The following is a 25960-nucleotide window of genomic DNA, read 5'->3' as shown; positions in this document are numbered from 1 at the left end:
TGTGAGTGTGGTGGAGACAGATTCACAGCGAGTGGTTAGGATCTGGACTGTACTGTCTGTGAGTGTGGTGGAGGCAGATTCACACAGCGAGTGGTTAGGATCTGGAATGTACTGTCTGTGAGTGTGGTGGAGACAGATTCACACAGCGAGTGGTTAGGATCTGGAATGTACTGTCTGTGAGCGCGGTGGATACAGATTCACACAGCGAGTGGTCAGGATCTGGAATGTACTGTCAGTGAGTGTGGTGGAGACAGATTCACCCAGCGAGTGGTTAGGGTCTGGAATGTACTGTCTGTGAGTGTGGAGGAGACAGATTCACACAGCGAGTGGTTAGGGTCTGGAATGTACTGTCTGTGAGTGTGGAGGAGACAGATTCACACAGCGAGTGGTTAGGGTCTGGAATGTACTGTCTGTGAGTGTGGAGGAGACAGATTCACACAGCGAGTGGTTAGGGTCTGGAATGTACTGTCTGAGAGCGCGGTGGAGGCAGATTCACACAGCGAGTGGTTAGGATCTGGAATGTACTGTCTGTGAGTGTGGTGGAGACAGATTCACACAGCGAGTGGTTAGGATCTGGAATGTACTGTCTGAGAGCGTGGTGGAGACAGATTCACACGCGAGTGGTTAGGATCTGGAATGTACTGTCTGAGAGCGTGGTGGAGACAGATTCACACGCGAGTGGTTAGGATCTGGAATGCACTGTCTGTGAGTGGGGTGGAGGCAGGGTCACACAGTGAGTGGTTAGGATCTGGAATGCACTGTCTGTGAGTGGGGTGGAGGCAGGGTCACACAGCGAGTGGTTAGGGTCTGTAATGTACTGTCTGTGAGTGTGGTGGAGACAGATTCATACAGCGAGTGGTTCTGGGTAATGGAGAGAAGGTGCATTTGCCACTAAGTGAATTGCTCAAATCCAGCACAGAAGCGATGGGGAATGGCCTCCTGCTGATGAGCTTCTGATCAGATTCCTGTCTCTTTAATTCGCAGTTACCTCTGCTTACAATGAGGACCAGGTAAATGAGATCATTGATGCTGATAGTAATTTATTGGAGGTTACAGAATCTCAGAATTTGACATAAACCTCGCACTCGCAGATAGTTAGAATGCCACGGTCCTTCAGCACAACGTTGATAAACCGACCAATCATTCCGTGACAGTTGAAGATTTGTGTTGCTCCTGCAGCTAGGGACTGAATGGTTCCACATCTGGAAGACAAAGAGGTTGTTGTAATAATTAGAAAACTGGATGTAAACAGGAGACAGCTCCCATTGTCTGCATTCCAACTAACCCAAGGTGCAGTCAATCTGTCTCCAGATGATGATGGTGTTGAGATTCAGTCTTGTTGAGATTCACACGTACAATCCTCACCCCTCCCTCCTCCACCCTCTCTCTTATTTCATGGGAAACTTTTCCATTCAAACTCAATGTTCACAGCTCGTTCCAGTCTGGAGACCTTTCATATCCCTCGCTGATCAAACCACATTTCCACTCACCATGTGTTTGTCCTGTTCCTGTGTCTGTCCAGTTTCTCCTGCTGTTTCCACCCGCTGACTGTGCTCCTTGTTTGCTCAGTAATTGACAATCTCATCAGTCTCTTTGCTCTGATGATCCTGGCTTCAAATTTTCGCTTACTTTAACATCTGATTTTTGACTCCTCGCCCCAGGAAGGATTTGGATTGATTTATATGAAGATTTTTCTTGGGTTAAATTCAATTCACATTTGATTGAATGTATGAAACAGATCCTGTTTCATTGGAATACAGATTGATATTCAGTCTCGATACTTTCCCAGGCGGTAGTTTATTCAATCAGTGTAGGACCAGACAGAGTATTGGCTCACCACCAGGGGCATTGACAGGCCGTCAGGGGCCTTGGCTGGACATCAGGGGCCTTGACTGACCATCAAGGGGCTTGACTGAATATCAGGGGCCTTGGCAGATCATCAGGGGTCTTGGCTGACCATCAGGGGTCTTGACTGACCATCAGGGGTCTTGGCTGACCATCAGGGGTCTTGACTGAATATCAGGGGCCTTGACTAACCATCAAGGGTCTTGACTGACCATCAAGGGTCTTGACTGAATATCAGGGGCCTTGGTGGACCATCAGGGGTCTTGGCTGACCATCAAGGGTCTTGACTGAATATCAGGGGCCTTGACTGACCATCAGGGGTCTTTGCTGACCATCAGTGGTCTTGGCTGACCATCAGGGGTCTTGGCTGACCATCAGGGGTCTTGAGTGAATATCAGGGGCCTTGACTGACCATCAGGGGCCCTGACTGACCATCAGAGGCCTTGACTGACCATCAGGGGCTTTGATGGACCCTCAGGGGCCTTGACTGACCATCAGAGGCCTTGACTGACCATCAGAGGCCTTGACTGACCATCAGTGGCCATGACTGACCATCAGGGGCCTTGGATAAATATCAGGGCCTTGCCTGAAAAGCCCATTTAGGCACCAGGTAGAAGATTTCCATCAAACCAAGGTGGTGATTTGACTGGCAGCTCAACAGGCCAATCCTGAGACATGAGAGTCTTACAATCCCAGCTGATGTTAATATTGGACAACTCAGATTCCATTTTTGAAGACATTGTAAATGTAAATTACTGAACAAATTCACAGGAGTCTGCTGGTGAACTTTTCACGCAAAGAATAAAACATTTGTTAAAACAAGAAAAATGGCAGACAAGAGATTGGAAAACTCTCAATAGAAACACGAGAAAATGATTCCGATGTTTCCTATTCTTTCACCCCAGACACTAAGCCAGTGAAGAGTTACCACAATCCTGACACAGCTTCTTCCCACTTGGAGTTGGCACAATTGGAAAACGTTTCCTACGGATAAATTCCTGAGCATTCACGTGATGATTTTCACCCAACTCTCATCTCTCCCTGAAACACTCAAACCCACGCTTCAAACACCCTATTGCTTCAACTCGAGAGCAAGAACATTTGTTCCCGAGACTCAGTCTCCCAGTTGCCCTGCAGTATTTCTTCTCAGAGAGCTGAAAACTACTGCCTTCGCTCTCTGACACATTCTTCTCTGCCTTTCTCTGTTTTGATGAGGAGATGCTGGCGTTGGACTGGGGTGAGCGCAGTAAGAAGTCTTACAACACCAGGTTAAAGTCCAACACTAGCTAGTTGTTTCAAACACTAGCTTTCGGAGCAAAGCTCCTTCCTCAGGTGACCTGCAACTTCCGACCCCTATTTAACCCAGCCTTTAACTTCAGGGACTCTAAAATCTCACCCAAAAAATCTATATACAGACCTGAGACCCTGGAGCTGTGAAGCAAAAGTGCGAACCGCTGTGCTACTGTGCTGCCGGTAGCACCCACCACCCCAACTTGGAAATATATCGCTGCTCATTCACTGTCTCTGGGGCAACATCGTGGGGCTCCCTCCCTAACAGCACAGTGGGTATGCCTACACCTGAAGGACTGCAGCGGTTTAAGAAGGCAACTCACCACCACCTTCTGAAGGGTAACCAGGAATGGGCAATAAATGCTGGCCTAACCAGCGACACCCACATCCCGGAAATTATTTTTTTAAAATTCCGATTTCCATATATGCATTCCTGTTCCTGTGTTGCTCCCACTGTGAATGGGCCTGGGGGTGGGGGGGGGGGGGGTGGGGGGGGGGGGGGGGGCTGAGGGGGTGTGAAGGGTGTCACCTAGAGGTCTGATCATGAATTGTGGTGGTATTGTGTTATTGTCACTGTCTCTGGATTAGTAACCCAGAGAGCCAGCCTAATGCTCCGGCGACTTGGGTTCAAATCCTTCCACTGCGGATTGTGAAATTTGATTCTTTTTTTAATTGGAATTAAAATTCTAATGATAACCATGACATCATTGTCAATTGACGCAAAAAACCCATCTGGGTCACTAATGTCCTTCAGGGAAGGAAATCTGCCGTCCTTACCCGGTCTGGCCGACATGTGACTCCAGCAATGTGGTTGACCCCAGCAAGCCGGTCAGTTCAAGGACAATCAGGAATGGCCAATAAATCCTGGCCCAGGTCACGAAAAAATATATAGTCCCAGGTCACACTAAAGCATTGGGCAATAAAATCAAACTCCTGGTTGGAAGGAGTAACTGCTGTCACTGAACTTGGGAAAATATCGAGAATAAAAGCTAGAATTATCAGAATTCCCAGGATCTCTCTCTCATTTAGCATATTCCTCTGAAATGTCCAGGCTTGCTCCTATCAATCCCATCCTAGCTGTTCATTTTCCCCTCCGTGGCCTGACTAACTGCACCATCTCCTTCCCTCACTTGTAGTTGTCTGTCATGTCCCCGTCAAATGTCATAGAATCACAGAATTTACAGTGCAGAAGGAGTCCATTTGGCCCATCGATTCTGCACCGGCCGACCTTGGAAAGCCCACCGAACCTTTTAGGACACAAAGGTCAATTTAGTATGGCCAATCCACCTAACCCTGCGTTTTTCAAACTTTTTTCAGGGACCCATTTTTACCAACTAGCCGACCTTCGGGACCCACGCCGGCCGACATTCGGGGCCCACGCCGGCCGACCTTCGGGGCCCACGCCGGCCGACCTTCGGGACCCACGCTGACCGACCTTCGGGACCCACACTGACCTTCGGGACCCACGCTGGCCGACCTTCGGGACCCACGCTGACCGACCTTCGGGACCCACACTGACCTTCGGGGCCCACGCTGACCGACCTTCGGGACCCACGCTGACCGACCTTCGGGGCCCACGCTGGCCGACCTTCAGGACCCACGCTGACCGACCTTCAGGACCCACGCTGACCGACCTTCAGGACCCACGCTGACCGACCTTCGGGGCCCACGCCGGCCGACCTTCAGGACCCACGCTGACCGACCTTCGGGACCCACGCCGGCCGACCTTCGGGACCCACGCTGACCGACCTTCGGGGCCCACGCTGACCGACCTTCGCGACCCACGCCGGCCGACCTTCGGGACCCACGCCGGCCGACCTTTGGGACCCACGCCGACCGACCTTCGGGGCCCACGCTGACCGACCTTCGGGACCCACGCTGACCGACCTTCGGGGCCCACGCTGACCGACCTTTCGGGGCCCACGCCGGCCGACCTTCAGGACCCATGCCGGCCGACCTTCGGGACCCATGCTGACCGACCTTCGGGACCCAACCCGGCCGACCTTCGGGACCCACGCTGACCGACCTTCGGGGCCCACGCTGGCCGACCTTCGGGACCCACGCCAGCCGACCTACTCGACCCACGCTGACCGACCTTCGGGACCCACGCTGGCCGACCTTCGGGACCCACGCAGGCCGACCTTCACGACCCACGCCGGCCGACCTTCGGGACCCACGCTGACCGACCTTCGGGACCCACGCTGACCGACCTTCGGGACCCACGCCGGCCGACCTTCGGGACCCACGCTGACCGACCTTCGGGGCCCACGCTGGCCGACCTTCGGGGCCCACGCCGGCCGACCTTCGGGGCCCACGCTGACCGACCTTCGGGGCCCACGCTGACCGACCTTCGGGGACCCACGCTGACCGACCTTCGGGGACCATGCTGACCGACCTTCGGGACCCACGCTGACCGACCTTCGGGGACCATGCTGACCGACCTTCGGGGACCCACGCTGACCGACCTTCGGGGACCATGCTGACCGACCTTCGGGGACCCACGCTGACCGACCTTCGGGGACCCACGCTGACCGACCTTCGGGGACCATGCTGACCGACCTTCGGGGCCCACGCTGGCCGACCTTCGCTACCCACGCTGACCGACCTTCGGGACCCAACCCGGCCGACCTTCGCTACCCACGCTGACCGACCTTCGCTACCCACGCTGGCCGACCTTCGGGACCCACGCTGACCGACCTTCGGGACCCACGCTGGCCGACCTTCGGGACCCAACCCGGCCGACCTTCGGGACCCACGCACATCGACCTTCAGGACCCACACCGGCCGACCTTTGGGACCCACGCCGACCGACCTTCGGGACCCACGCTGGCCGACCTTCGGGGCCCACGCCGGCCGACCTTCAGGACCCACGCCGGCCGACCTTCGGGACCCACGCCGGCCGACCTTCGGGACCCACACTGATCGACCTTCAGGACCCACGCTGGCCGACCTTCGGGGCCCACGCCGGCCGACCTTCAGGACCCACGCTGACCGACCTTCGGGGCCCACGCTGACCGACCTTCGGGACCCACGCTGGCCGACCTTCGGGGCCCACGCTGGCCGACCTTCAGGACCCACGCCGGCCGACCTTCGGGACCCATGCTGACCGACCTTCGGGACCCACGCTGACCGGCCTTCGGGACCCAACCCGGCCGACCTTCCCGACCCACGCTGACCGACCTTCGGGACCCACGCCGGCTGACCTTTGGGACCCACGCCGGCTGACCTTTGGAAGCCCCGCCGGCCGACCATCACGACCCCGCTGGCCAACCTTCAGGGCCCACGCTGGCCGAACTTTGCGAGCCACCATTTCCACTTACTTGTTTGCTGCTGACAAAATGATTCCCCCCCCCCCCCCCCCGCGCCTCCGCAGTGAGTGATTCCCCCCCACCTTGCAGTGTTTGGGATTCTCCCCCCCTCACAGTGAGTGTTGCCATACCAAAGGAGTCCCGTCATTGGCGGGAACCGTGAGGCTGGAATTCCCGCCAATGGGAATGGCCGCACCAACCCACCGCGTGTTAACAACCTGCTGCGTATATCCAGCACGTTTTGATTTTATTTCAGATTTCCAGTGTCCCCAGTATTTTATTTTTGTAAGAATGATTGGAATATTTACATTGGGTTGTCGTTGCCATGGTTGTGGAAGGAAGTGCCAACACGGACCTCTGCATCATTCAAACGCTCCGCACAGCAGTCCTGCCTGTTGGTGAGCTTGACTGACAAAATGGCTTCTTCCCGGAACAGATCGAGGCTCCACCAGGGCTTGTCGTCTGTGTTGGTGTGAGTGCATGACCAGTTCTTGTAAAAGGTATTGAGGTTGCCATCTATTGCTCTGTTTGCTTGCCCACCCCAGTTGGTACTGGATTGAGTGGCATTCCCTCGGAGAGCCACATTGCCTGCAAGTACAAACAGACTCTGTTAATCATTTGAAATCTGTCTTCCTCATTCCTTCATGCTGTACTTGCCCTCAGGGGAATAGAACACATGAAGGTGAAAACAATGAGTTTAGAAGGTGTAACAACGAACAAAGAAAGGTACAGCACAGGAACAGGCCCTTCGGCCCTCCAGGCCTGTGCCGACCATGATGCCCGTCTGAACTAAAATCTTCTACACTTCCTGGGTCCGTATCCCTCTATTCCCATCCTATTCATGTATTTGTCAAGATGCCCCTTAAATGTCACTATCGTCCCTGCTTCCACCACCACCTCCAGCAGCGAGTTCCAGGCACCCACTACCCTCTGTGTAAAAAACTTGCCTCGTACATCTCCTCTAAACCTTGCCCCTTGCACCTTAAACCTATGCCCTCTAGTAATTGACCCCTCTACCCTGGGGAAAAGCCTCCGAATATACACTCTGTCCATGCCCGTCATAATTTTGTAGACCTCTATCAGGTCGCCCCTCAATCTCCGTCGTTCCAGTGAGAACAAACCGAGTTTATTCAACCTCTCCTCATAGCTAATGCCCTCCATACCAGGCAACATCCTGGTAAATCTCTTCTGCACCCTCTCTAAAGCCTCCACATCCTTCTGGTAGTGTGGCAACCAGAATTGAACACGATACTCCAAGTGTGGCCTAACTAAAGTTCTATACAGCTGCAACATGACTTGCCAATTTTTATACTCAATGCCCCAGCCAATGAAGGCAAGCATGCCGTATACCTTCTTGACTACCTTCTCCACCTGCGTTACCCCTTTCAGTGACCTGTTGATATGTTGATGTTGTTCGAAGCAGTTCAGAGAAGGTTTAATAATAATGATAATTATAATAATAATCTTTATTGTCACAAGTAGGTTTACATTACCACTGCGATGAAGTTACTGTGAAAAGCCCCTAGTCGCCACATTCCGGCACCTGTTCGGGTACACTGAGGGAGAATTCAGCATGTCCAAATTACCTAACAGCACATCTTTCGGGACTTGTGGGAGGAAACCGGAGCACCCGGAGGAAACCCACGCAGACACGGGGAGAACGTGCAGACTCCGCACAGACAGTGATCCAAGCTGGGAATCGAACCTGGGACCCTGGAGATGTGAAGCGACAGTGCTAACCACTGTGCTACCATTATGAGACTGTCATGTGAGTGTCCCTTTAAGAAAGGTTTGGTCTCTTATCATGTGACTTGTTGCATGGCTTCAGTAACGTCATTTTGTGGGTGGAGCTGGGCTGTGGCTGTCAGGTGAGAGTGTTTGTTTTGTTTCAGTTTTCATGTTGTTGCTTTGGACTGCAGAAGGAGATCAAAATGTTTCCCTGTTTTTCTCTGTTTTCATTTTGAAAGCTGATCCAGTGAAAAGGCACATTGGTTGCGGCTAACTGCCTGGGTAACTTTAAATATATCATTGTTTTCCGGAAGGAGTTTGAATCGGCTGGTTAGAACTGGATCTCAGTGAAAGGACCAGTCCCATTCAAGTGAGAATACAATGTTATGGGCCATGCCCTTGAAAGAGGTATCAGTTTATTGGATTTTGTTATTGAATTGGAACAGCTAAGGGGGGATTCATTAAGTGTTATACATAGATTACTGTGGCAGTTGTGTTGTCTTTATGTTTGTAATTGGTAAAAAATTCTTGCTGTGTCTTTCTCTATAAATGTTAACTACATTCTTAGAATAAAGCTTGTTTTGATTAAAGTGTCTGGGGAGTCTGTTGAATCACGCCTGAAGTGAAGGCTTCAGTACTCATCCTCGCCAAATTCAACAGAAAGGTTATAGGTCAGGTGAACTTGATAATACACTTTGGAGTTTCTAAGCGTGGCCCGTAACAAAACTAACACCAGGAATGGGCGGGTTGTGTTATATTAAGAGACTTTACAGTGTGATAGATGAATCAGGTGCTCAGTACAAGAATGGACTGATTTGGAATGATGAAGATTTTTCTCTTACCACATGCGAGAGTTCCCACTGCACAGCAAGCTGCAAGCACAATCAAAGTCATCATCTTCTTCCTGTGGAGACAACAAAACAGGGGCAATTCTGAGCAGATGTCCTCATTCCTGCTACACCCAATTATTTTATAGCGTCATCTGATCCAAAATTATTTATTCCACTATTCAACTTAGTTGGTTGAAGTAAGGGAGATTCCTGTTGAGTGGTTGGTGTGTTGAATTTAAGGATCGTTGCAGATTAGGGATCTTCTATGCATAGTCGGCAATGCTGATATATTTTAAATAAGACCAGAACTATACAGTGTTCCAGGTGCACCCCCGCCAACACCGTGTACTCTTGTAGCAAGGTTTCCTGACCAAAATGCTCCACCCAACCTTGGCCTCAAAGAGCACAGAACAATACAGCACAGGAACAGGCCCTTCGGCCCTCTAAGCCTGTGCCGATCATCGTACCTGCCTGAACTTAAACTGTCTGCACTTACGGAGTCCGTATCCTTCCATTCCCGTCCTATTCATATATTTGTCTAGATGTCCCTTAAATGCCGCTATCATAACTGTTCCCACTGTTATAAGAACATAAGAACTAGGAGCAGGAGTAGGCCATCTGGCCCCTCGAGCCTGCTCCGCCATTCAATTAGATCATGGCTGATCTTTTGTGGACTCAGCTCCACTTTCCAGCCCGAACACCATAACCCTTAATCCCTTTATTCTTCAAAAAACTATCTATCTTTACCTTAAAAACATGTAATGAAGGAGCCTCAACTGCTTCACTGGGCAAGGAATTCCATAGATTCGCAACCCTTTGGGTGAAGAAGTTCCTCCTAAACTCAGTCCTAAATCTACTTCCCCTTATTTTGAGGCTATGTCCCCTAGTTCTGCTTTCACCCACCAGTGGAAACAACCTGCCCGCATCTATCCTATCTATTCCCTTCATAATTTTATATGTTTCTATAAAATCCCACCTCATCCTTCTAAATTCCAACGAGAACAGTCCCAGTCTACTCAACCTCTCCTCATAATCCAACCCCTTCAGCTCTGGGATTAACCGAGTGAATCTCCTCTGTACACCCTCCAGCGCCAGTACGTCCTTTCTCGGGTAAGGAGACCAAAACTGAACACAATACTCCAGGTGTGGCCGCACTAACACCTTATACAATTGCAGCATAACCTCCCTAGTCTTAAACTCCATCCCTCTAGCAATGAAGGACAAAATTCCATTTGCCTTCTTAATCACCTGTTGCACTTGTAAACCAACCTTCTGTGACTCATGCACGAGCACACCCAGGTCTCTCTGCACAACAGCATGCTTTAATATTTTATCGTTTAAATAATAATCCCGTTTGCTGTTATTCCTACCAAAATGGATAACCTCACATTTTTCAACATTGTATTCCATCTGCCAGACCCGAGCCCATTCACTTAACCCGTCCAAATCCCACTGCAGACTTCCAGTACTCTCATAATCTATCTTACTCTTCTTTATAGCTTTTCTAGTATCTTTCTGTTGCTCCCTTAAGGTTTCCCAGTCCTCTAGTCTCCCACTAATCTTTGCCACTTTGTATGCTTTTTCCTTCAATTTGATACTCTCCCTTATTTCCTTCGATATCCACAGTCGTCCCTCTTTCTACCATCCTTCCTTTTTGTTGGTATAAACCTTTGCTGAGCACTGTGAAAAATCGCTTGGAAGGTTCTCCACTGTTCCTCAACTGTTTCATCCCATTCTCTCTTCTCTCTTCTCTCATCCCATTGTATTATTATGGGCCGGGGTTTAGAAAACTCCAAAGTCTATCATGGAGTTCACCTGACCCACAACTCTTTTTGGTTATCAGGAGCACAAGATCTCCTCAGAGGCCTTCAACACTTTTAATCAAAAATGTTTATTCTGTGAATTCAGTTAACATTTGTATAAACACACACAGTAAGTATTGTTATCAACCACAAACATAAACACCCCACACAGCTACAGTACTCTATATATAACCTTAATAAATCTCCTCCTTAAACTGTTCCAATTTAATAACAAGATCCCATAAGGCAGATAACACTTTTATCAAAACAGTCGGTTTGAATTCCTTCCAGAAAACAGTTATACTTTTAAAATATCAAGTGATCTGGAGACACCTCTTAAACTGAAGGTAGAGACACTTCAAGATATTTGTCTGTCTGAATACAGCATCAAAATGTGAAAACAAAAGCAAAATCCAGAGCCACAGCCCAGCTCCACCCACATAATGACATCACTGAAGCCATGTGATAAGACAAAACATTTCTTAAAGGGACACTCACCTGACACCCACCACCTCCCCAGGCAGCGGGTTCCATATATTTACAACCCTCTGTTTAAAATACTTGCCTCGCACATCTGTTCTAAACTTTTCCCCACGCACTTTAAACCCATGTCCCCTAGTACTTGACTCTCCTACCTTGGAAAGAGCATCTGACTGTCCAATCTGTCTATGCCCCTCATAATTTTGTAGACCTCTATCAGGTCGCGTCTCAACCTCTGTCGTTCCAGTGAGAACAAACCGAGTTTATTCAACCACTCCTCATAGCTAATGCCCCCCATACCAGGCAACATCCTGGTAAATCTCTTCTGCACCCTCTCTAAAGCCTCCACATCCTTCTGGTAGTGTGGCGACCAGAATTGAACACTATACTCCAAATGACGCCTAACTAAGGTTCTATACAGCTGCAACATGATTTGCCAATTCTTATACTCAATGCCCCAGCCAATGAAGGCCAGCATGCTGTATGCCTTCTTGATCACCTTACCCACCTGTGTTGCCCCTTTCAGTGACCTGTGGACATGCACGCCCAGATCTCTCTGCCTGTCAATAGTCACAAGACTTCTACCATTTATTGTATAATTCCTATATGCATTGGACCTTCCAGGGGCAGCAGGGTAGCATGGTGGTTAGCATAAATGCTTCACAGCTCCAGGGTCCCAGGTTCGATTCCCGGCTGGGTCACTGTCTGTGCGGAGTCTGCACGTCCTCCCCGTGTGTGCGTGGGTTTCCTCCGGGTGCTCCGGTTTCCTCCCACAGTCCAAAGATGTGCGGGTTAGGTGGATTGGCCATGCTAAATTGCCCGTAGTGTCCTAAAAAGTAAGGTTAGGGAGGGGGGGGGGTACGGGTATAGGGTGGATACGTGGGTTTGAGTAGGGTGATCATGGCTCGGCACAACATCGAGGGCCGAAGGGCCTGTTCTGTGCTGTACTGTTCTATGTTCTATGTTCTATATAGGAGCAGATTCAGGCCACTCGGCCCATCGAGTCCGCTCCACCATTTAATCATGGCTGATATTTTCTCATCCCCATTCTCCTGCCTTCTCCCCATAACCCCTGAACCCCTTATTAATCAAGAAAACCTCACACTTGTCCAGATTAAACACCATCTGCCATTTCTCCGCCCAAGACTCCAGCCAGTTTATATCCGGCTGTATCCTCTGACAACCCTCTTCACTATCCGTAACTCCACCAATTTTTATGCCCTCTGTGAATTTACTTGAACCTCTGTCCAAGACAATCAGCTCCAGAACCCCAACACCATCTGGATGAAGAAAAATCAACGCATGTCCCTTAAGATCCTTTTCTCAATGCTGTACTTCCAATGCAGCTGATTACTGATCACACACCTGACCTGCCCACCTAATCCCATTGGCCAGCACTTGGCCCATAGCCTTGAATGTCAAGACGGTGCCAAGTGGTCATCCAGGAACTTTTTAAAGGATGTGAGGGAACCAGCCCCCCCCCAGCCCCCCCCCCCCCCCCCCCCCACCCCCCCCCCAGGCAGTGCGTTCCAGACCCTCACCACCCTCTGGGTAAAAAGGTTTTTCTAAATCCCCCTAAACCTCCCACCCCTCATCTTGAACTTGTGTCCCCCTCGTAACTGACCTTTCAACTAAGGGGAACAGCTGCTCCCTACCCACCCTGTCCATGCCCCTCAGAATCTTGTCCACCTCGATGAGGTCACCCCTCAGTCTTCTCTGCTCCAGAGAAAACAACCCAAGCCTATCCAACCTCTCTTCATAATTTCAATGTTCCATCCCAGGCAACATCCTGGTGAATCTCCTCTGCACCCCCTCCAGTACAATCACATCCTTCCTATAATGTGGTGACCAGAATTACACACAGTGCTCCAGCTGTGGCCTCAGCAAAGTTCTCCAACTCCAACATGAATGGGTTAGTCTTTCTCTTTAATTTTTGTATGTTGAATAGTCTAGTTAAAAGGTTAATACAGAGCTGACCGAACTGGCAGTTAACTGTCAATCACCTGGAGCCTGATTGGGGCTCAATAGGTGTTGATTACTGTTGAAGTTGAACTGGTGCATGAGTCAGCTCAGCTCAGCTCAGCCCCATTTAAGAAAGAGGCGATTGGAAGTGCATGCGCAGTGGGAGGGAAGCACTTCCGGAGTGTAGGTGTCGGGAATTCGGTGCACAGGGGTAAGAGGTGCTTTATTATTGTTTTCTAAATTTTTAAATCTTCAGAGAGAGGAATTGCCTTGATGAAACAGTAGAGGCTCCAGGGCAGAGAGCTGATTGGTAAGTAGTGGGTATGATCGGTGAAGTATTTACTACTTTTATCACTTATAGTCTGTTGTGCTTTATAGTTTGAAAAGACAATATTCTGTAGTAGTAAGGACCAGGGAAGATAGGTTCTAGAAAGTTGGATATTATCTGATATTAAGCTTCTTACAAAGATTTAATTTAAAGGGGGAAATCATGGCAGGAGAGTTCAAAGACATGATTTGCTACACATGCTCTACGTGGGAGCTCTTCGAAGCCTCGGTAGCTGGGAGACAGTGTGGAGCATCTACAAGGCAGAGAGAGTCATGGATAGCACGTATAGAGAGGTGTTCACACCGCAGGCTCAGACTCCGCAGGCAGGAAGGGAATGGGTGACGACCAGACAGAGCAAGAGAGCGAGGTAGGTAGTGCAGGAATCTCCTGTGGCCATTCCCCTGCAGAACAGATATGCCGTTTTGGATACTGTTCAGGGAAAGGCCTCTCAGGGGAAAACAGCAACAGCCAAACTCGTGGCACCATGGTTGGTTCTGCTGCAGAGGGGAGGGGTGATAAGTGTGACAGTGCAATAGTTAGCGGGGATTCAATTGTAAGAGGAACAGACAGGCGTTTCTGTGGCCGCAAACGAGACTCCAGGATGGTATGTTGCCTCCCTGGTGCTAGGGTCAAGGATGTATCGGAGCGGCTGCAGGACATTCTGGAGGGGGAGGGTGAACAGCCAGTGGTCGTGGTCACATCGGTACAAACGACATAGGTAAAAAAAGGGATGAGGTCCTAAAAGCAGAATACAGGGAGCTTGGAAGGAAGTTAAGAAATCGGACCTTCAAGGTTGTGATCTCAGGATTACTACCGGTGCCACGAGCTAGTCAGAGTAGAAATGACAGGATTACTGCCGGTGCCACGAGCTAGTCAGAGTAGAAATGACAGGATTACTGCCGGTGCCACGAGCTAGTCAGAGTAGAAATGCCAGGATATATGGGATGAATACGTGGCTGGTGTCAGGGGGAGGGTTTCAGATTCCTGGGGCATTGGGACGGGTTCTGGGGGAGGTGGGACCAGTACAAACTGGACAGGTTACACCTGGGCAGGACCAGGACTGATGTCCCAGGGGGGCTATTTGCGAGAGCGGGTGGGGAGGGTTTAAACAAGATTGACAACGGGATGGGAACCGAAGCAAGGTAGCACGGGAAAGAGCACAGTAAGAAGTTTTACAACACCAGGTTAAAGTCCAACAGGTTTGTTTCAAACACGAGCTTTCGGAGCACAGCTCCTTCCTCAGGAAGGGAAAGAGAAACCAGGAAATTTCAAAAAAGGAACAGTAAAAGGCAAAAACAGTAGAGGATAATCAAAGGTGAGAGGAAAATAGGGCCACAGTAAAAATAAAGGTCAAGATGATTAAAATTAAGAAGGTTAAAAATGGCCACTAAAGGTTTTGTATCTTAATGCACAAAGCATTTGGAATCAGGTAGTCGAACAAGGTAAATTGATATGATCTCATAGCCATTACGGAGATATGGTTACAAGGAGATCAAACATCAAACATTCAGGGGGATTTGAACTTTCGGAAGGACAGGAGAAAAGGGAAAGGTGGTGGGGTAGCACTGTCAATAAGAGATTAACTGAGGGATTTCTGGTGATGACCATGAAGAGAGAGATCACACAGAAAGTGGCTTCAAGCTGACGATTCGATTTTTGGCCCATTTTGCTCAATGGGCGCTGTGCAGGTGATAAAGTGGAGGGTCATGGTGGCACAGTGGTTAGCACTGCTGCTCACAGCGCCAGGGCAACACAGTGGTTAGCACTGCTGCTCACAGCGCCAGGGTAACACAGTGGTTAGCACTGCTGCTCACAGTGCCAGGGCAGCACAGTGGTTAGCACTGCTGCCTCACAGCCCCAGGGCAACACAGTGGTTAGCACTGCTGCTCACGATGCCTGTGCAACACAGTGGTTAGCACTGCTGCTCACAGTGCCAGGGCAACACAGTGGTTAGCACTGCTGCTCTCAGTGCCAGGGTAACGCAGTGGTTAGCACTGCTGCTCACAATGCCAGGGCAACACAGTGGTTAGCACTGCTGCTCACAGTGCCAGGGCAGCACAGTGGTTAGCACTGCTGCTCACAGTACCAGGGCAGCACAGTGGTTAGCACTGCTGCTCACAGCATCAGGGCAGCACAGTGGTTAGCACTGCTGCTCACAGTGCCAGGGCAGCACAGTGGTTAGCACTGCTGCTCACAGCATCAGGGCAGCACAGTGGTTAGCACTGCTGCTCACAGCATCAGGGCAGCACAGTAGTTAGCACTGCTGCTCACAGCATCAGGGCAGCACAGTAGTTAGCACTGCTGCTCACAATGCCAGGGTAACGCAGTGGTTAGCACTGCTGCTCTCAGTGCCAGGGTAACGCAGTGGTTAGCACTGCTGCTCACAGTGCCAGGGCAGCACAGTGGTTAGCACTGCTGCTCACAATGCCAGGGTAACGCAGTGGTTAGCACTGCTGCTCACAGCGCCAGGGCAGCACAGTGGTTAGCACTGCTGCTCACAGTGCCAGGGTAATGCAGTGGTTAGCACTGCTGCTCACAGCATCAGGGCAGCACAGTGGTTAGCACTGCTGCTCCCAGCGCCAGGGCAGCACAGTGGTTAGCACTGCTGCTCACAGTGCCAGGGCAGCACAGTGGTTAGCACTGCTGCTCACAGTGCCAGGGCAGCACAGTGGTTAGCACTGCTGCTCACAGTGCCAGGGCAGCACAGTGGTTAGCACTGCTGCTCACAGTGCCAGGGCAGCACGGTGATTAGCACTGCTGCTCACAGTGCCAGGGTAACGCAGTGGTTAGCACTGCTGCTCACAGTGCCAGGGCAGCACAGTGGTTAGCACTGCTGCTCACAGTGCCAGGGCAGCACAGTGGTTAGCACTGCTGCTCACAGTGCCAGGGTAATGCAGTGGTTAGCACTGCTTCCCATAGCGCCAGGGCAGCACAATGGCACAGGAGTTAGCACTGCTTCCTCATAGCTCCAGGGTCCTGGGTTCAATTCCGGCCTCGGGTGACTGTGTGGAGTCTGCACATTCTCCCCGTGTCTGTGTGGGTTTCCTCCGGGTGCTCCGGTTTCCCCCCACAGTCCAAAGACGTGTAGGTTAGGTGAATTGGCCATGCTAAATTGCCCTTTAGTGTCCAAAAAGGTTAGGTTGGGTTACTGGGTTATGGGGATAGGGTGGAGGTATGAGCTTAAGTGGGGTGCTCTTTCCAAGGGCCGGTGCAGGCTCGATGGGCCAAATGGCCTCCTTCTGCACTGTAAATTCTATGATGCTATGATTCAATTGCAGCTGCCCACCAAATTCAAAAGCCCTGTTGTAAACTATTGTGAGTTACTCCTTCCACACCCAGGAAATTTAACGCTATTGAAAGAGCCATTGTGGCAGTGACTCCTGCTTAAACTGATAGAGTCCATCACCTGCATGAAAGCGCTGTCTTTGATTTCAATCATCCCAAACCAAACTTTTAAATCCCAGTAAAGATCCCTCATTTGTTCATGATCCCATCCAGACTCCAATATTTGTTCGGATCCCGGATCAGATCCCATTTGTTGTTTTAATTTTTAAAACTGTGAGGATAGGAATGATTCCACTGACCAATCGGTATCTTTTATATTAAAACAAACGTTATTCTTAACATGAGATAAAACACTTCAGCATCACAGAAAATAGCTTTTCAATTAACAGTTCAACAATTCTTAATATAAAAGGAGACCTTTTTTATGACCAACTTATACCTTCTTTTTTTAATAATTTTTATTAGTAGGGACTATAATATTTATCAGGTAGGCTGACATTAACACTGCAATGAAGTTACTGTGAAAAGCCCCTAGTCTCCACACTCCGGTGCCTGTTCGGGTACAGAGGGAGAATTCAAAATGTCCAATTCACCTAACAGCACGTCTTTTGGGACTTGTGAGAGGAAACCGGAGCATCCGGAGGAAACCCACGCAGACACGGGGAGAACGTGCAGACTCCACACAGACAGTGACCCAAGCTGGGAATCGAACCTGGGACCCTGGAGCTGTGAAGCAACAGTGCTACCCACTGTGCTACTGTGCTGCCCTCTATTTCCAATGACGCAAAGCTTATTTGGGGTCAAAATCCTCTCCTAAATAAAGTTAGCAGACTCAGGGTTACTTACTGTACACGTGTGTAAAGATTGATTGGAAAGACTGCTTGGAGAAAGAGAGAGACCCTTTCAAGAAACAACTGGCTGACCCTTCTGTCTGTGTCAGACTCCTACTTAACCTGGCAGCATTTGGCAAAAACTACTGCTCAACTTAAAACCTTCTAGGAGACTGTCAAACCCATATCAAAATGCAAAACTACAGACAGACCTGGCTCCCCCCATTAATTACAGCATCTTTATCCCACTTAGATGCTTACCTACATCTAAATACAACAGGTGCGATTGAGTGGACTCAACTTCATTTGCTCTGAAGAAAAATTGTAATTGTTCAACATACCGTACCCAATCTTCAGCAGGGGCATTGAAGGGATCCACTTTACCATACACAGCCATCTCTTCTACTTCACAAGCTTGACTTCGACTGGACCAACTTCAGAGCTGACAATCTTGCAAGTCGATTTGCTGCTTCTTTTCACCTCGTCGCCAAATGTAGTAACTTGGTTCCACCAATTCTGAACGAACTAGAAACATTTATTAAAACAACAACCAGTTACTGGGTGATGCAGATTCAGTTCTTCCAGTCTTGTCTCCAGGATCTAACTGAGAAGAAGCCTGCACTCTGCTTGTGTCCCACAGGCTAGTTACCGATGAGCAGGCACATGACCCTTCAGAAGATGGTCCCTTAAAGGGGACAGATAGTGCCGTGAGTTAGACATTTTTATTTGAGCAGGAATTTGAAGCTGATAGAAGAGAGACAGGGACGTGCAGATGAAGCTGCCTTCAGATCAGCCAGGATCTTATTGAATGGTGGATTGGAGGTGAAGGGCTGAATGGCTGAATCCTGCTCCTAATTCTGACCACCGTATGAGAAACAAGAAGAGGGAGCGACGATAGAGAGAAAGAGACGAGAAAGCAGCAGAGTCTCCTAAACTCCAATGAATATAATCCTAACTGACTTAGACTCTCCTCATATGACAGTCCCACCATCCCAGGAATCAGTCTGGTAAACCTTCTCTGCACTCCCTCCACAGCAACAACATCCTTCCTCAGATAAGGACACCAAAACTGCCCACAATACTCCAGGTGTGGCCTCACCAATGCCCGATACAATTGCAGTAAAACATCTCTAATCCTGTACTCAAAGCTCTAACTATAAAGGCTAACATACCATTTGCCTTCTTTACTGTCTGCTGTACCTGCGCGCTTACTTTCAGTGACTGATGCACGAGGACACCAAGGTCTCGCTGAGTATCCGCCTCTCTCAATTTACACCATTCAAATAATAATCTGCCTTCCTATTATTGCTACCGAAGTGGATAACCTCACATTGATCCACATTGTACTGTATCTGCCGTGCATGTGCCCACTCACTCAGCCTGTCCAAATCCCGCTGAAGCATCTCTGCATCCTCCCCACAGCTCACCCTCCCACCCAACTTTGTATCAGCTGCAAATTTGGAGATAATACATTTAGTTCCCTCATCCAAATCATGAATATATAATGTGAATAGCTGGGGTCCTGGCACAGATCCCTGTAGTACCCCACTAGTCACAGCCTGCCGATTGGAAAAAGACCCATTTATTCTAACTTTTTGCTTCCTGTCTGCTAACCAGCTTTCTATCCATCTGAAGATATTCCCTGTAATCCCACATACTTTACACATTAATCTGCTGTGTGAGACCTTCCCTGCTGAAAGTCTAAATAAACCACATCCACCAGCTCTCCCTGGTCAACTCTACTAGTTACATCTTCAAAGAATTCTAGTAGATTTCTCAGGTATGATTTTCCTTTTGTAAATCCATGCTGACTTTGTCCGATTACACCATTGCGTTCCAAATGCTGTGATCTGAAATCGTTGATAATGGACTCCAGTAACTTCTCTACTGCTGACGTTAGGCTCACTGGTCTATAGTTCCCTGTTTTCTTCTCTCCCTCCCTTTTTGAATAGCGGGGTTACATTCTCTACCCTCCAATCAGTAGGAACCATTCCAGAGTCCAAAGAAGTTTGGAAAATAATCATCAATGGATCTACTATTTCTAGGGCAACGTCCTGAAGGACTCTGGGATGGAGATTATCTGGCCTGGGAGATTGAAAATGAAATGAAATGAAATGAAAATCGCTTATTGTGACAAGTAGGCTTCAATGAAGTTACTGTGAAAAGCCCCTAGTCACCACATTCCGGCGCCTGTCCGGGGAGGCTGGTACGGGAATCGAACCGTGCTGCTGGCCTTGTTCTGCATTACAAGCCAGCTGTTTATCCCACTGTGCTAAAGCTACCTGTGACTTCAATCCCATTACTTTCCCCAAAATCATTTCTAATAATCTTTATTGCCTCAAGTAGGCTGACATTAACACTGTAATGAAGTTACTGTGAAAATCCCCTAGTTGCCACATTCCGGCGCCTGTTCGGGTACACAGAGGGAGAATTCAGAATGTCCAAATTACCTAACAGCATGGCCGGGATTCTCCGAACCCCCGCCGGGTCGGAGAATCGCTGGGCGGCGGCGTGAATCCCGCCCACAACAGCTGCCGAATTCTCCGGCACCGGGGATTTGGTACCACGCCGGTTGGGGGCCATTGGCAGTGGCCCCCCTGGCGATTCTACGGCCTGCGATGGCCGAGTGGCCTCCCGTTTTCGGCAGGTCCCGCTGGCGTATGTTAGGGTAGGTACTTACCGGCGGGACCTGGATCTGCGGGCGGCCTCTGGTGTCCTCAGGATCTGGCCCCGGGAGGTGCCCCCATGGTGGCCTGGCCCGCGATCTGAGCCCACCGATCCGCGGGCGGGCCTGTGCCATGGGGGCACTCTATTCCTCCGTACCGGCTGGTCTAATAGTCTGCAATGGCCGGAACGGAGATGAACCCCCTCTGTGCATGCACTGGGATGATGCCAGCACACGCTGGCGCTCCCGCGCATGTGTCAACTTGCGTTGGCCAGCGGAGGCCCTTCCGCGCCGGCTGAGCCCCTGAAGACGCCGGAGTGGTTCACGCCACTCCTTTGCGCCAGAGTGGCCTGCCCTGCCGGTTTCCAAAGAATCCCGCCCCACGTCTTTTGGGACTGTGGGAGGAAACCGGAGCACCCGGAGGAAACCCACGCACACAGGGGGAGGACGTGCAGACTCCAGACAGACAGTGACCCAGCCGGGAATCGAACCTGGGACCCTGGAGCTGTGAAGCCACAGTGTTAATCACTATGCAATCATGCTGCCCTTTTTTTTTTACTAATTTCTTTACTGATACTAATTTCCTTCAGCTCCTCACTAAAACTTATGTTTCTCAGAACTTCCGGTACATTATTCATATCTCCCTTTGTGAAGATAGAGCAAAGTATGAATTTAGTTCCTCAGCCATTTCTTTGTTCCCCGTTGTGAATTCCCCCGTTTCTGACTGTAAGGGGCCGACATTAGTTTTCATTAATCTTTTTCTCTTTACATACCTGTAGACACTTTTACAGTCAGTTTTTATGTTCCCCACTAGCTGACTTTCACTTTGTATTTCCCCCTTAATCCTTCACTTGATCTGCCTTTGCTGAATTTTAATGTGTTTCCAATCGTCAGGTCTATTGCTTTTTCTTGCTAATTTTATGCCTCTTCTTTGAATCTAACACTGTCTCTAATTTCCCTTGTTAATCATGGTTTGACAACAGTTCCCTGTTTACTGTGTCCCACAGGGATCTGTTCTGGGACCTCTGCTCTTTGTGGTTTTTATAAATGACTTTTACGAGGAAGTGGAATGAAATGAAAATCGCTTATTGTCACGAGTAGACTTCAATGAAGTTACTGTAAAAAGCCCCTAGTCGCCACATTCCGGCGCCTGTTCGGGGAGGCTGTTACGGGAATCGAACCATGCTGCTGGCCTGCTTAGTCTGCTTTCAAAGCCAGCGATTTAGCCCAGTATGCTAAACAGCCCTGGAAGGGTGGGTTAGTAAGTTTGCCGATGACACAAAGGTTGGGGGAGCTGTAGATAGTGTTGCGGGCTGTTGCAGGTTACAACAGGACATTGACAGGATGCAGAGCTGGGCTGAGAAGTGGCAGATGGAGTTCAACCTGGATAAGTGTGAAGTGATTCATTTTGGAAGGTTGAATTTGAATGCTGAATACAGGGTTAAAGGCAGGATTCTTGGCAGTGTGGAGGAACAGAGGGATCTTGGGGTCCACGTACATAGATCCCTCAAAGTTGCCACCCATGTTGATAGGGTTGTTAAGAAGGTGAATGGTGTGTTGGCTTTCATTAACAGGGGGATTGAGTTTGCGAGCCACGAGGTTTTGCTGCAGCTTTATAAAACCCTAGTTAGACCACACTTGGGATATTGTGTTCAGTTCTGGTCGCCTCATTATAGGAAGGATGTGGGTGCTTTGGAGAGGCTACAGAGGAGATTTACCAGGATGCTGCCTGGACTGGAGGGCATGTCTTATGAAGAAAGGTTGAGGGAGCTAGGGCTTTTCTCACTGGAACTAAGAAGGCAGAGAGGTGACTTGATAGAGGTGTACAAGGTGATGAGAGGCATGGATAGAGTGGATAGCCAGAGACTTTTCCCCAGGGTGGAAATGGCTGTCACGAGGGGACATAATTTTAAGGTGATTGGAGGAAGGTATAGGGGAGATGTCAGAGGTCGGTTCTTTACACAGAGAGTGGTGGGTGTGTGGAATGCACTGCCAGCAGAGGTGGTGGAGTCAGAGTCATTCGGGACATTTAAGCGACTCTTAGACAGGCACATGGACAGCAGCAAATTGAAGGGGTGTATGTAAGGGTGATCTTAGATTAGGGTAAATGGCCGACACAACATTGTGGGCCGAAGGGTCTGTACTGTGCTGTACTGTTCTATGTTCTATGATCTACTCTTGCGCAAAATTGGAATATTCTAAAGGCGGCACGGTGGGGCAGTGGTTAGCGCTGCAGCCTATGGCGCTGAGGACCCGGGTTCGAATCCCGGCCCTGGGTCACTGTCCATGTGGAGTTTGCACATTCTCCCCGTGTCTGCGTGGATTCACCCCCACAACCCAAAGATGTGCAGGTTAGGTAGATTGGCCACATGAAATTGCCCCTTAATTGGGAAAAAATATAGGAATATTCTTCCCTGCTGTTACCAGACTATTAAACAACCGTCTTATGGACTAATCTGATTAATACTACACTCCTGTGTGCTGCACCCGATGTCTGTGTCTATATGTTTACACTGTGTACCCTGTATTGTCCTATTACGTTGTTTTCTCATGTACTAAATGATCTGTCTGAGCTGCACACAAAAAAAAACTTTACAGGTGACAATAAACAAATCCAATCAAATAAACAACATTTGGAGTTCACCTATACATTCTGTGAATACCTCCCATTGCCTGCTTCAGTAATGTTTCCCAGTCTGTCACAGCCAGCTCGTGCCTCATACCATCATAGTTACCTTTACTGAGGTTCAGCACCCTGGTCTCAGAATCAACCAGCTCACTATTCACCTTGATAAAGAATTCTACCATATTATGATCACTCATCCCCAAGGGTTCTCTCACAACTAGATTGCCAACTGATACTTCATCGTTCAGGAGAGATGTTGGGAAGAACGTCTTCACTCAAAGGGTGGTAGAGGTTTGGAATTTGTTCCCACACACAGCAATTGAAGCTGGAACAGTTAATTTTAAATCTGAGATAGATTTTTATTAAGCAAAGATATTGAAGGATGTGGGCCAAAGGCAGGTGGAGTTAGGTCACAGGTCAGCCAGGATCTCATTGACAGGCTTGAGGGGCTGAATGGCCTCCTCCTGTTACTGTGCTCACAGGGAGAGAAGAGAGGACAGCAGAGATAGAGAGTGGAGGTAGAGAGAGAAAGAGAGAGAGGAGAGGATAATAGAGGGCAGCGGAGTTAGTGGAGAGAGAGAGAGAGACGAGGGCAGCAGAGATAGAGAGTGGAGAAAGAGAGAGGAGCGAAGATAGAGGGTGGTGAGAGAGTGGAAAGAAGGAATAGAGAGAGAAAGGGGGCGAGAGAGGAGAGGACATCAGAGCTCGAGGGTGAAAAGAGAGAGCAAAATAGGTCAGAGGACAGTGGAGATCGAGAATGGAGTGAGTGTGGAGATATAAAGGTCAGAGGGCAGTGGAGATCGAGAATGGAGTCAGTGTGGAGATAGAAAGGGAAGAGGGCAGTGGAAATAGGGAGTGGAGTGAGAGAACAAGTGAGGAGAGGACAGTGGAGATAGAGAGTGTGGAGGTAGAGTGTAGAGAGGGCAGTCGAGAGAGATAAAGAGAGAGAGAGGCAGCAGATGTGGTGAGGAGAGGCTTGAGGAGATGGAGAGTGGAGAGGGAGATAGAAAGACCGAGAGAATAGTTGGATAGGAGAGGCAGAGATGAAGAGAAAGGAGAGGACAGCAGAGATAGAGAGGGAGAGTGAGAGATGAGGGCACTTGGGATAGAGAGTGGAGAGAGAAAGCCTGGAAAGAGGATCGAGGAAGAGGAGAGTGCAGCGGAGCTAGGGAGTGGCGATAGTGGAGATTGAAAGAGGAGATACAGTAGATATAGAGTGGAGAGAGAGGGAGAAGAAGGCAGTTGGGATAGAGAGGGAGAGAGGAGAGGGCAGAGGAGATGTAGGGTGGAGGGAGAGAGAGCAGCCCAAGGAGATAGAGAGTGGAGAGAAAGAGGTGGGAGGAAAGGCCAAAAACTGACAATTCAAGAGTAGGCCTTTGTTATGGGGCCTGTTGAGAGTCAGAGTTTGAGAGGGATTGGTTGATCTGACAAAATGTGAAGTAACATTTGAGCAGGAAAAGTCAATGAGGCGGAAAGCGAGAAAGCATGAAGCTATCTGAAAACATTCCACCCGTTTCATCCAATCAAACGAAGAACATTGCTAAAGATTGTCTCCTGAAATATTGTCTCTCCTACTCTGCCACTACGCTGTCTCTGTCCATTACCTTCAATCTTCCACTTGGAAATTAAATCTCAGAGTATACCAGTAAGCGGGATCAGGAAATGTTGCTTACCTTCCCCAGGGTGTTGCAGAGAATCTCGGTTTGAAGGGATTTTATACCCTGGAGTTTTGGACACCGGTCCCAGAACTGTTGGTCACATGCTCATATTTCTGAGAATCCTGTTGGCCAAACGTTTGTTCCTGTTTTGACACAAGTTTTGATTGAATGAGGAGGTGGAGCAGGTGCCAATATTGTCGATATCATTGCCGGATTGGCAATTAGCACTGGTGCCAAACACACGGTCAAGCCAGGATTAATTCCACATCCTCAGCAGGTGAGTTATTGTTAACACTAAACCAACACTAACATTGCAACATGAATCTACTCAATGTCGATGATTCTGCATTCTATGTCTGATATTAATGTCCTGTCTGCGATGGTCATGTTCCGATTGATCAGGAGGAGGTCAGACTCTGTTCTGGTTGCTGTGGAAATTGGTTTCAGTGGAGAGAGGGGTGAAGTCAGGAAGCTTTGTTCCTTTTTCATTTCCCAGTGATTAATTTCGGATTGCTGCTGTGTCAACATCTGGAGTGGATTTGCACAGTGATGCTGTCACAGTCGATGAGCCTGTCACACACCATAGGGCTTCACATGGCAAGAACAGCCAATTAGACAAAGTTTTCAGGACTTGTGAAACGTACAAATTGGCACATTTAGGAGGGAGTAAATTTCATGAAACAAACACTGAAGGTTGTGATGCCCAACAAGAACAATTGTTGGTTTGTCCTGAGACTGAACGCTTCACTTGTGAAAAACAATTTCTTCCCAGTATTGGTGTGAAGTGGGCAGCGTGGCTGCCACTTTGCGAGGCAACAATTAGTCACAGAACCAGCGACACAGAATAAAGAGTTAATGACCCATCACTGGGCCATGAGAGCGGAGCGTGAGAAACCCCATTAGGATTGGATTGGTTTTGTTTATTGTCACATGGACCGAGGTACAGTGAAAAGTATTTTTCTGCGAGCAGATCATTAAGTACATTCCCGTACCAGCCTCCTCGAACAGGTGCCGAAATGGGGTGACTAGGGGCTTTTCACAGTAACTTCATTGAAGCCTACTCGTGACAATGAGCGATTATTATTATTACATGGGAAGAAAAGGGAATAAAATAAAATACATAATAGGGCAACACAAGGTATACAATGTAACTACATAAGCACCGGCATTGGATGAAGCATACAGGGTGTAGTGTTAATGAGGTCAGTCCATAAGAGGGTCATTTAGGAGTCTGGTGACAGCGGGGAAGAAGCTGTTTTTGAGTCTGTTCGTGCGTGTTCTCAGACTTCTGTATCTCCTGTCCGATGGAAGAAGTTGGAAGAG

The 25960-nt window shown here is 49.2% G+C and overlaps 1 protein-coding gene across 1 annotated transcript; it reads right to left on the bottom strand.

The window, feature by feature from the left end:
• Positions 1 to 1031: 1031 nt before the first annotated feature.
• On the bottom strand, positions 1032 to 24739 carry LOC119966669 (fucolectin-like). Its single transcript, XM_038798728.1, has 5 exons — positions 24653 to 24739; positions 18030 to 18213; positions 9014 to 9075; positions 6752 to 7031; positions 1032 to 1202 (listed from the first exon to the last, which is right to left on the bottom strand). Exons 2-5 carry the CDS (start codon positions 18083 to 18085, stop codon positions 1061 to 1063), a joined length of 540 nt encoding a protein of 179 aa, XP_038654656.1. The 5' UTR covers positions 18086 to 18213; positions 24653 to 24739; the 3' UTR covers positions 1032 to 1060.
• Positions 24740 to 25960: the final 1221 nt, after the last annotated feature.

Source organism: Scyliorhinus canicula, chromosome 5 (genome assembly GCF_902713615.1).
Source record: "Scyliorhinus canicula chromosome 5, sScyCan1.1, whole genome shotgun sequence".
Taxonomy (NCBI): domain Eukaryota; kingdom Metazoa; phylum Chordata; class Chondrichthyes; order Carcharhiniformes; family Scyliorhinidae; genus Scyliorhinus; species Scyliorhinus canicula.
This window is presented reverse-complemented; position numbering and strand designations above follow the sequence as displayed.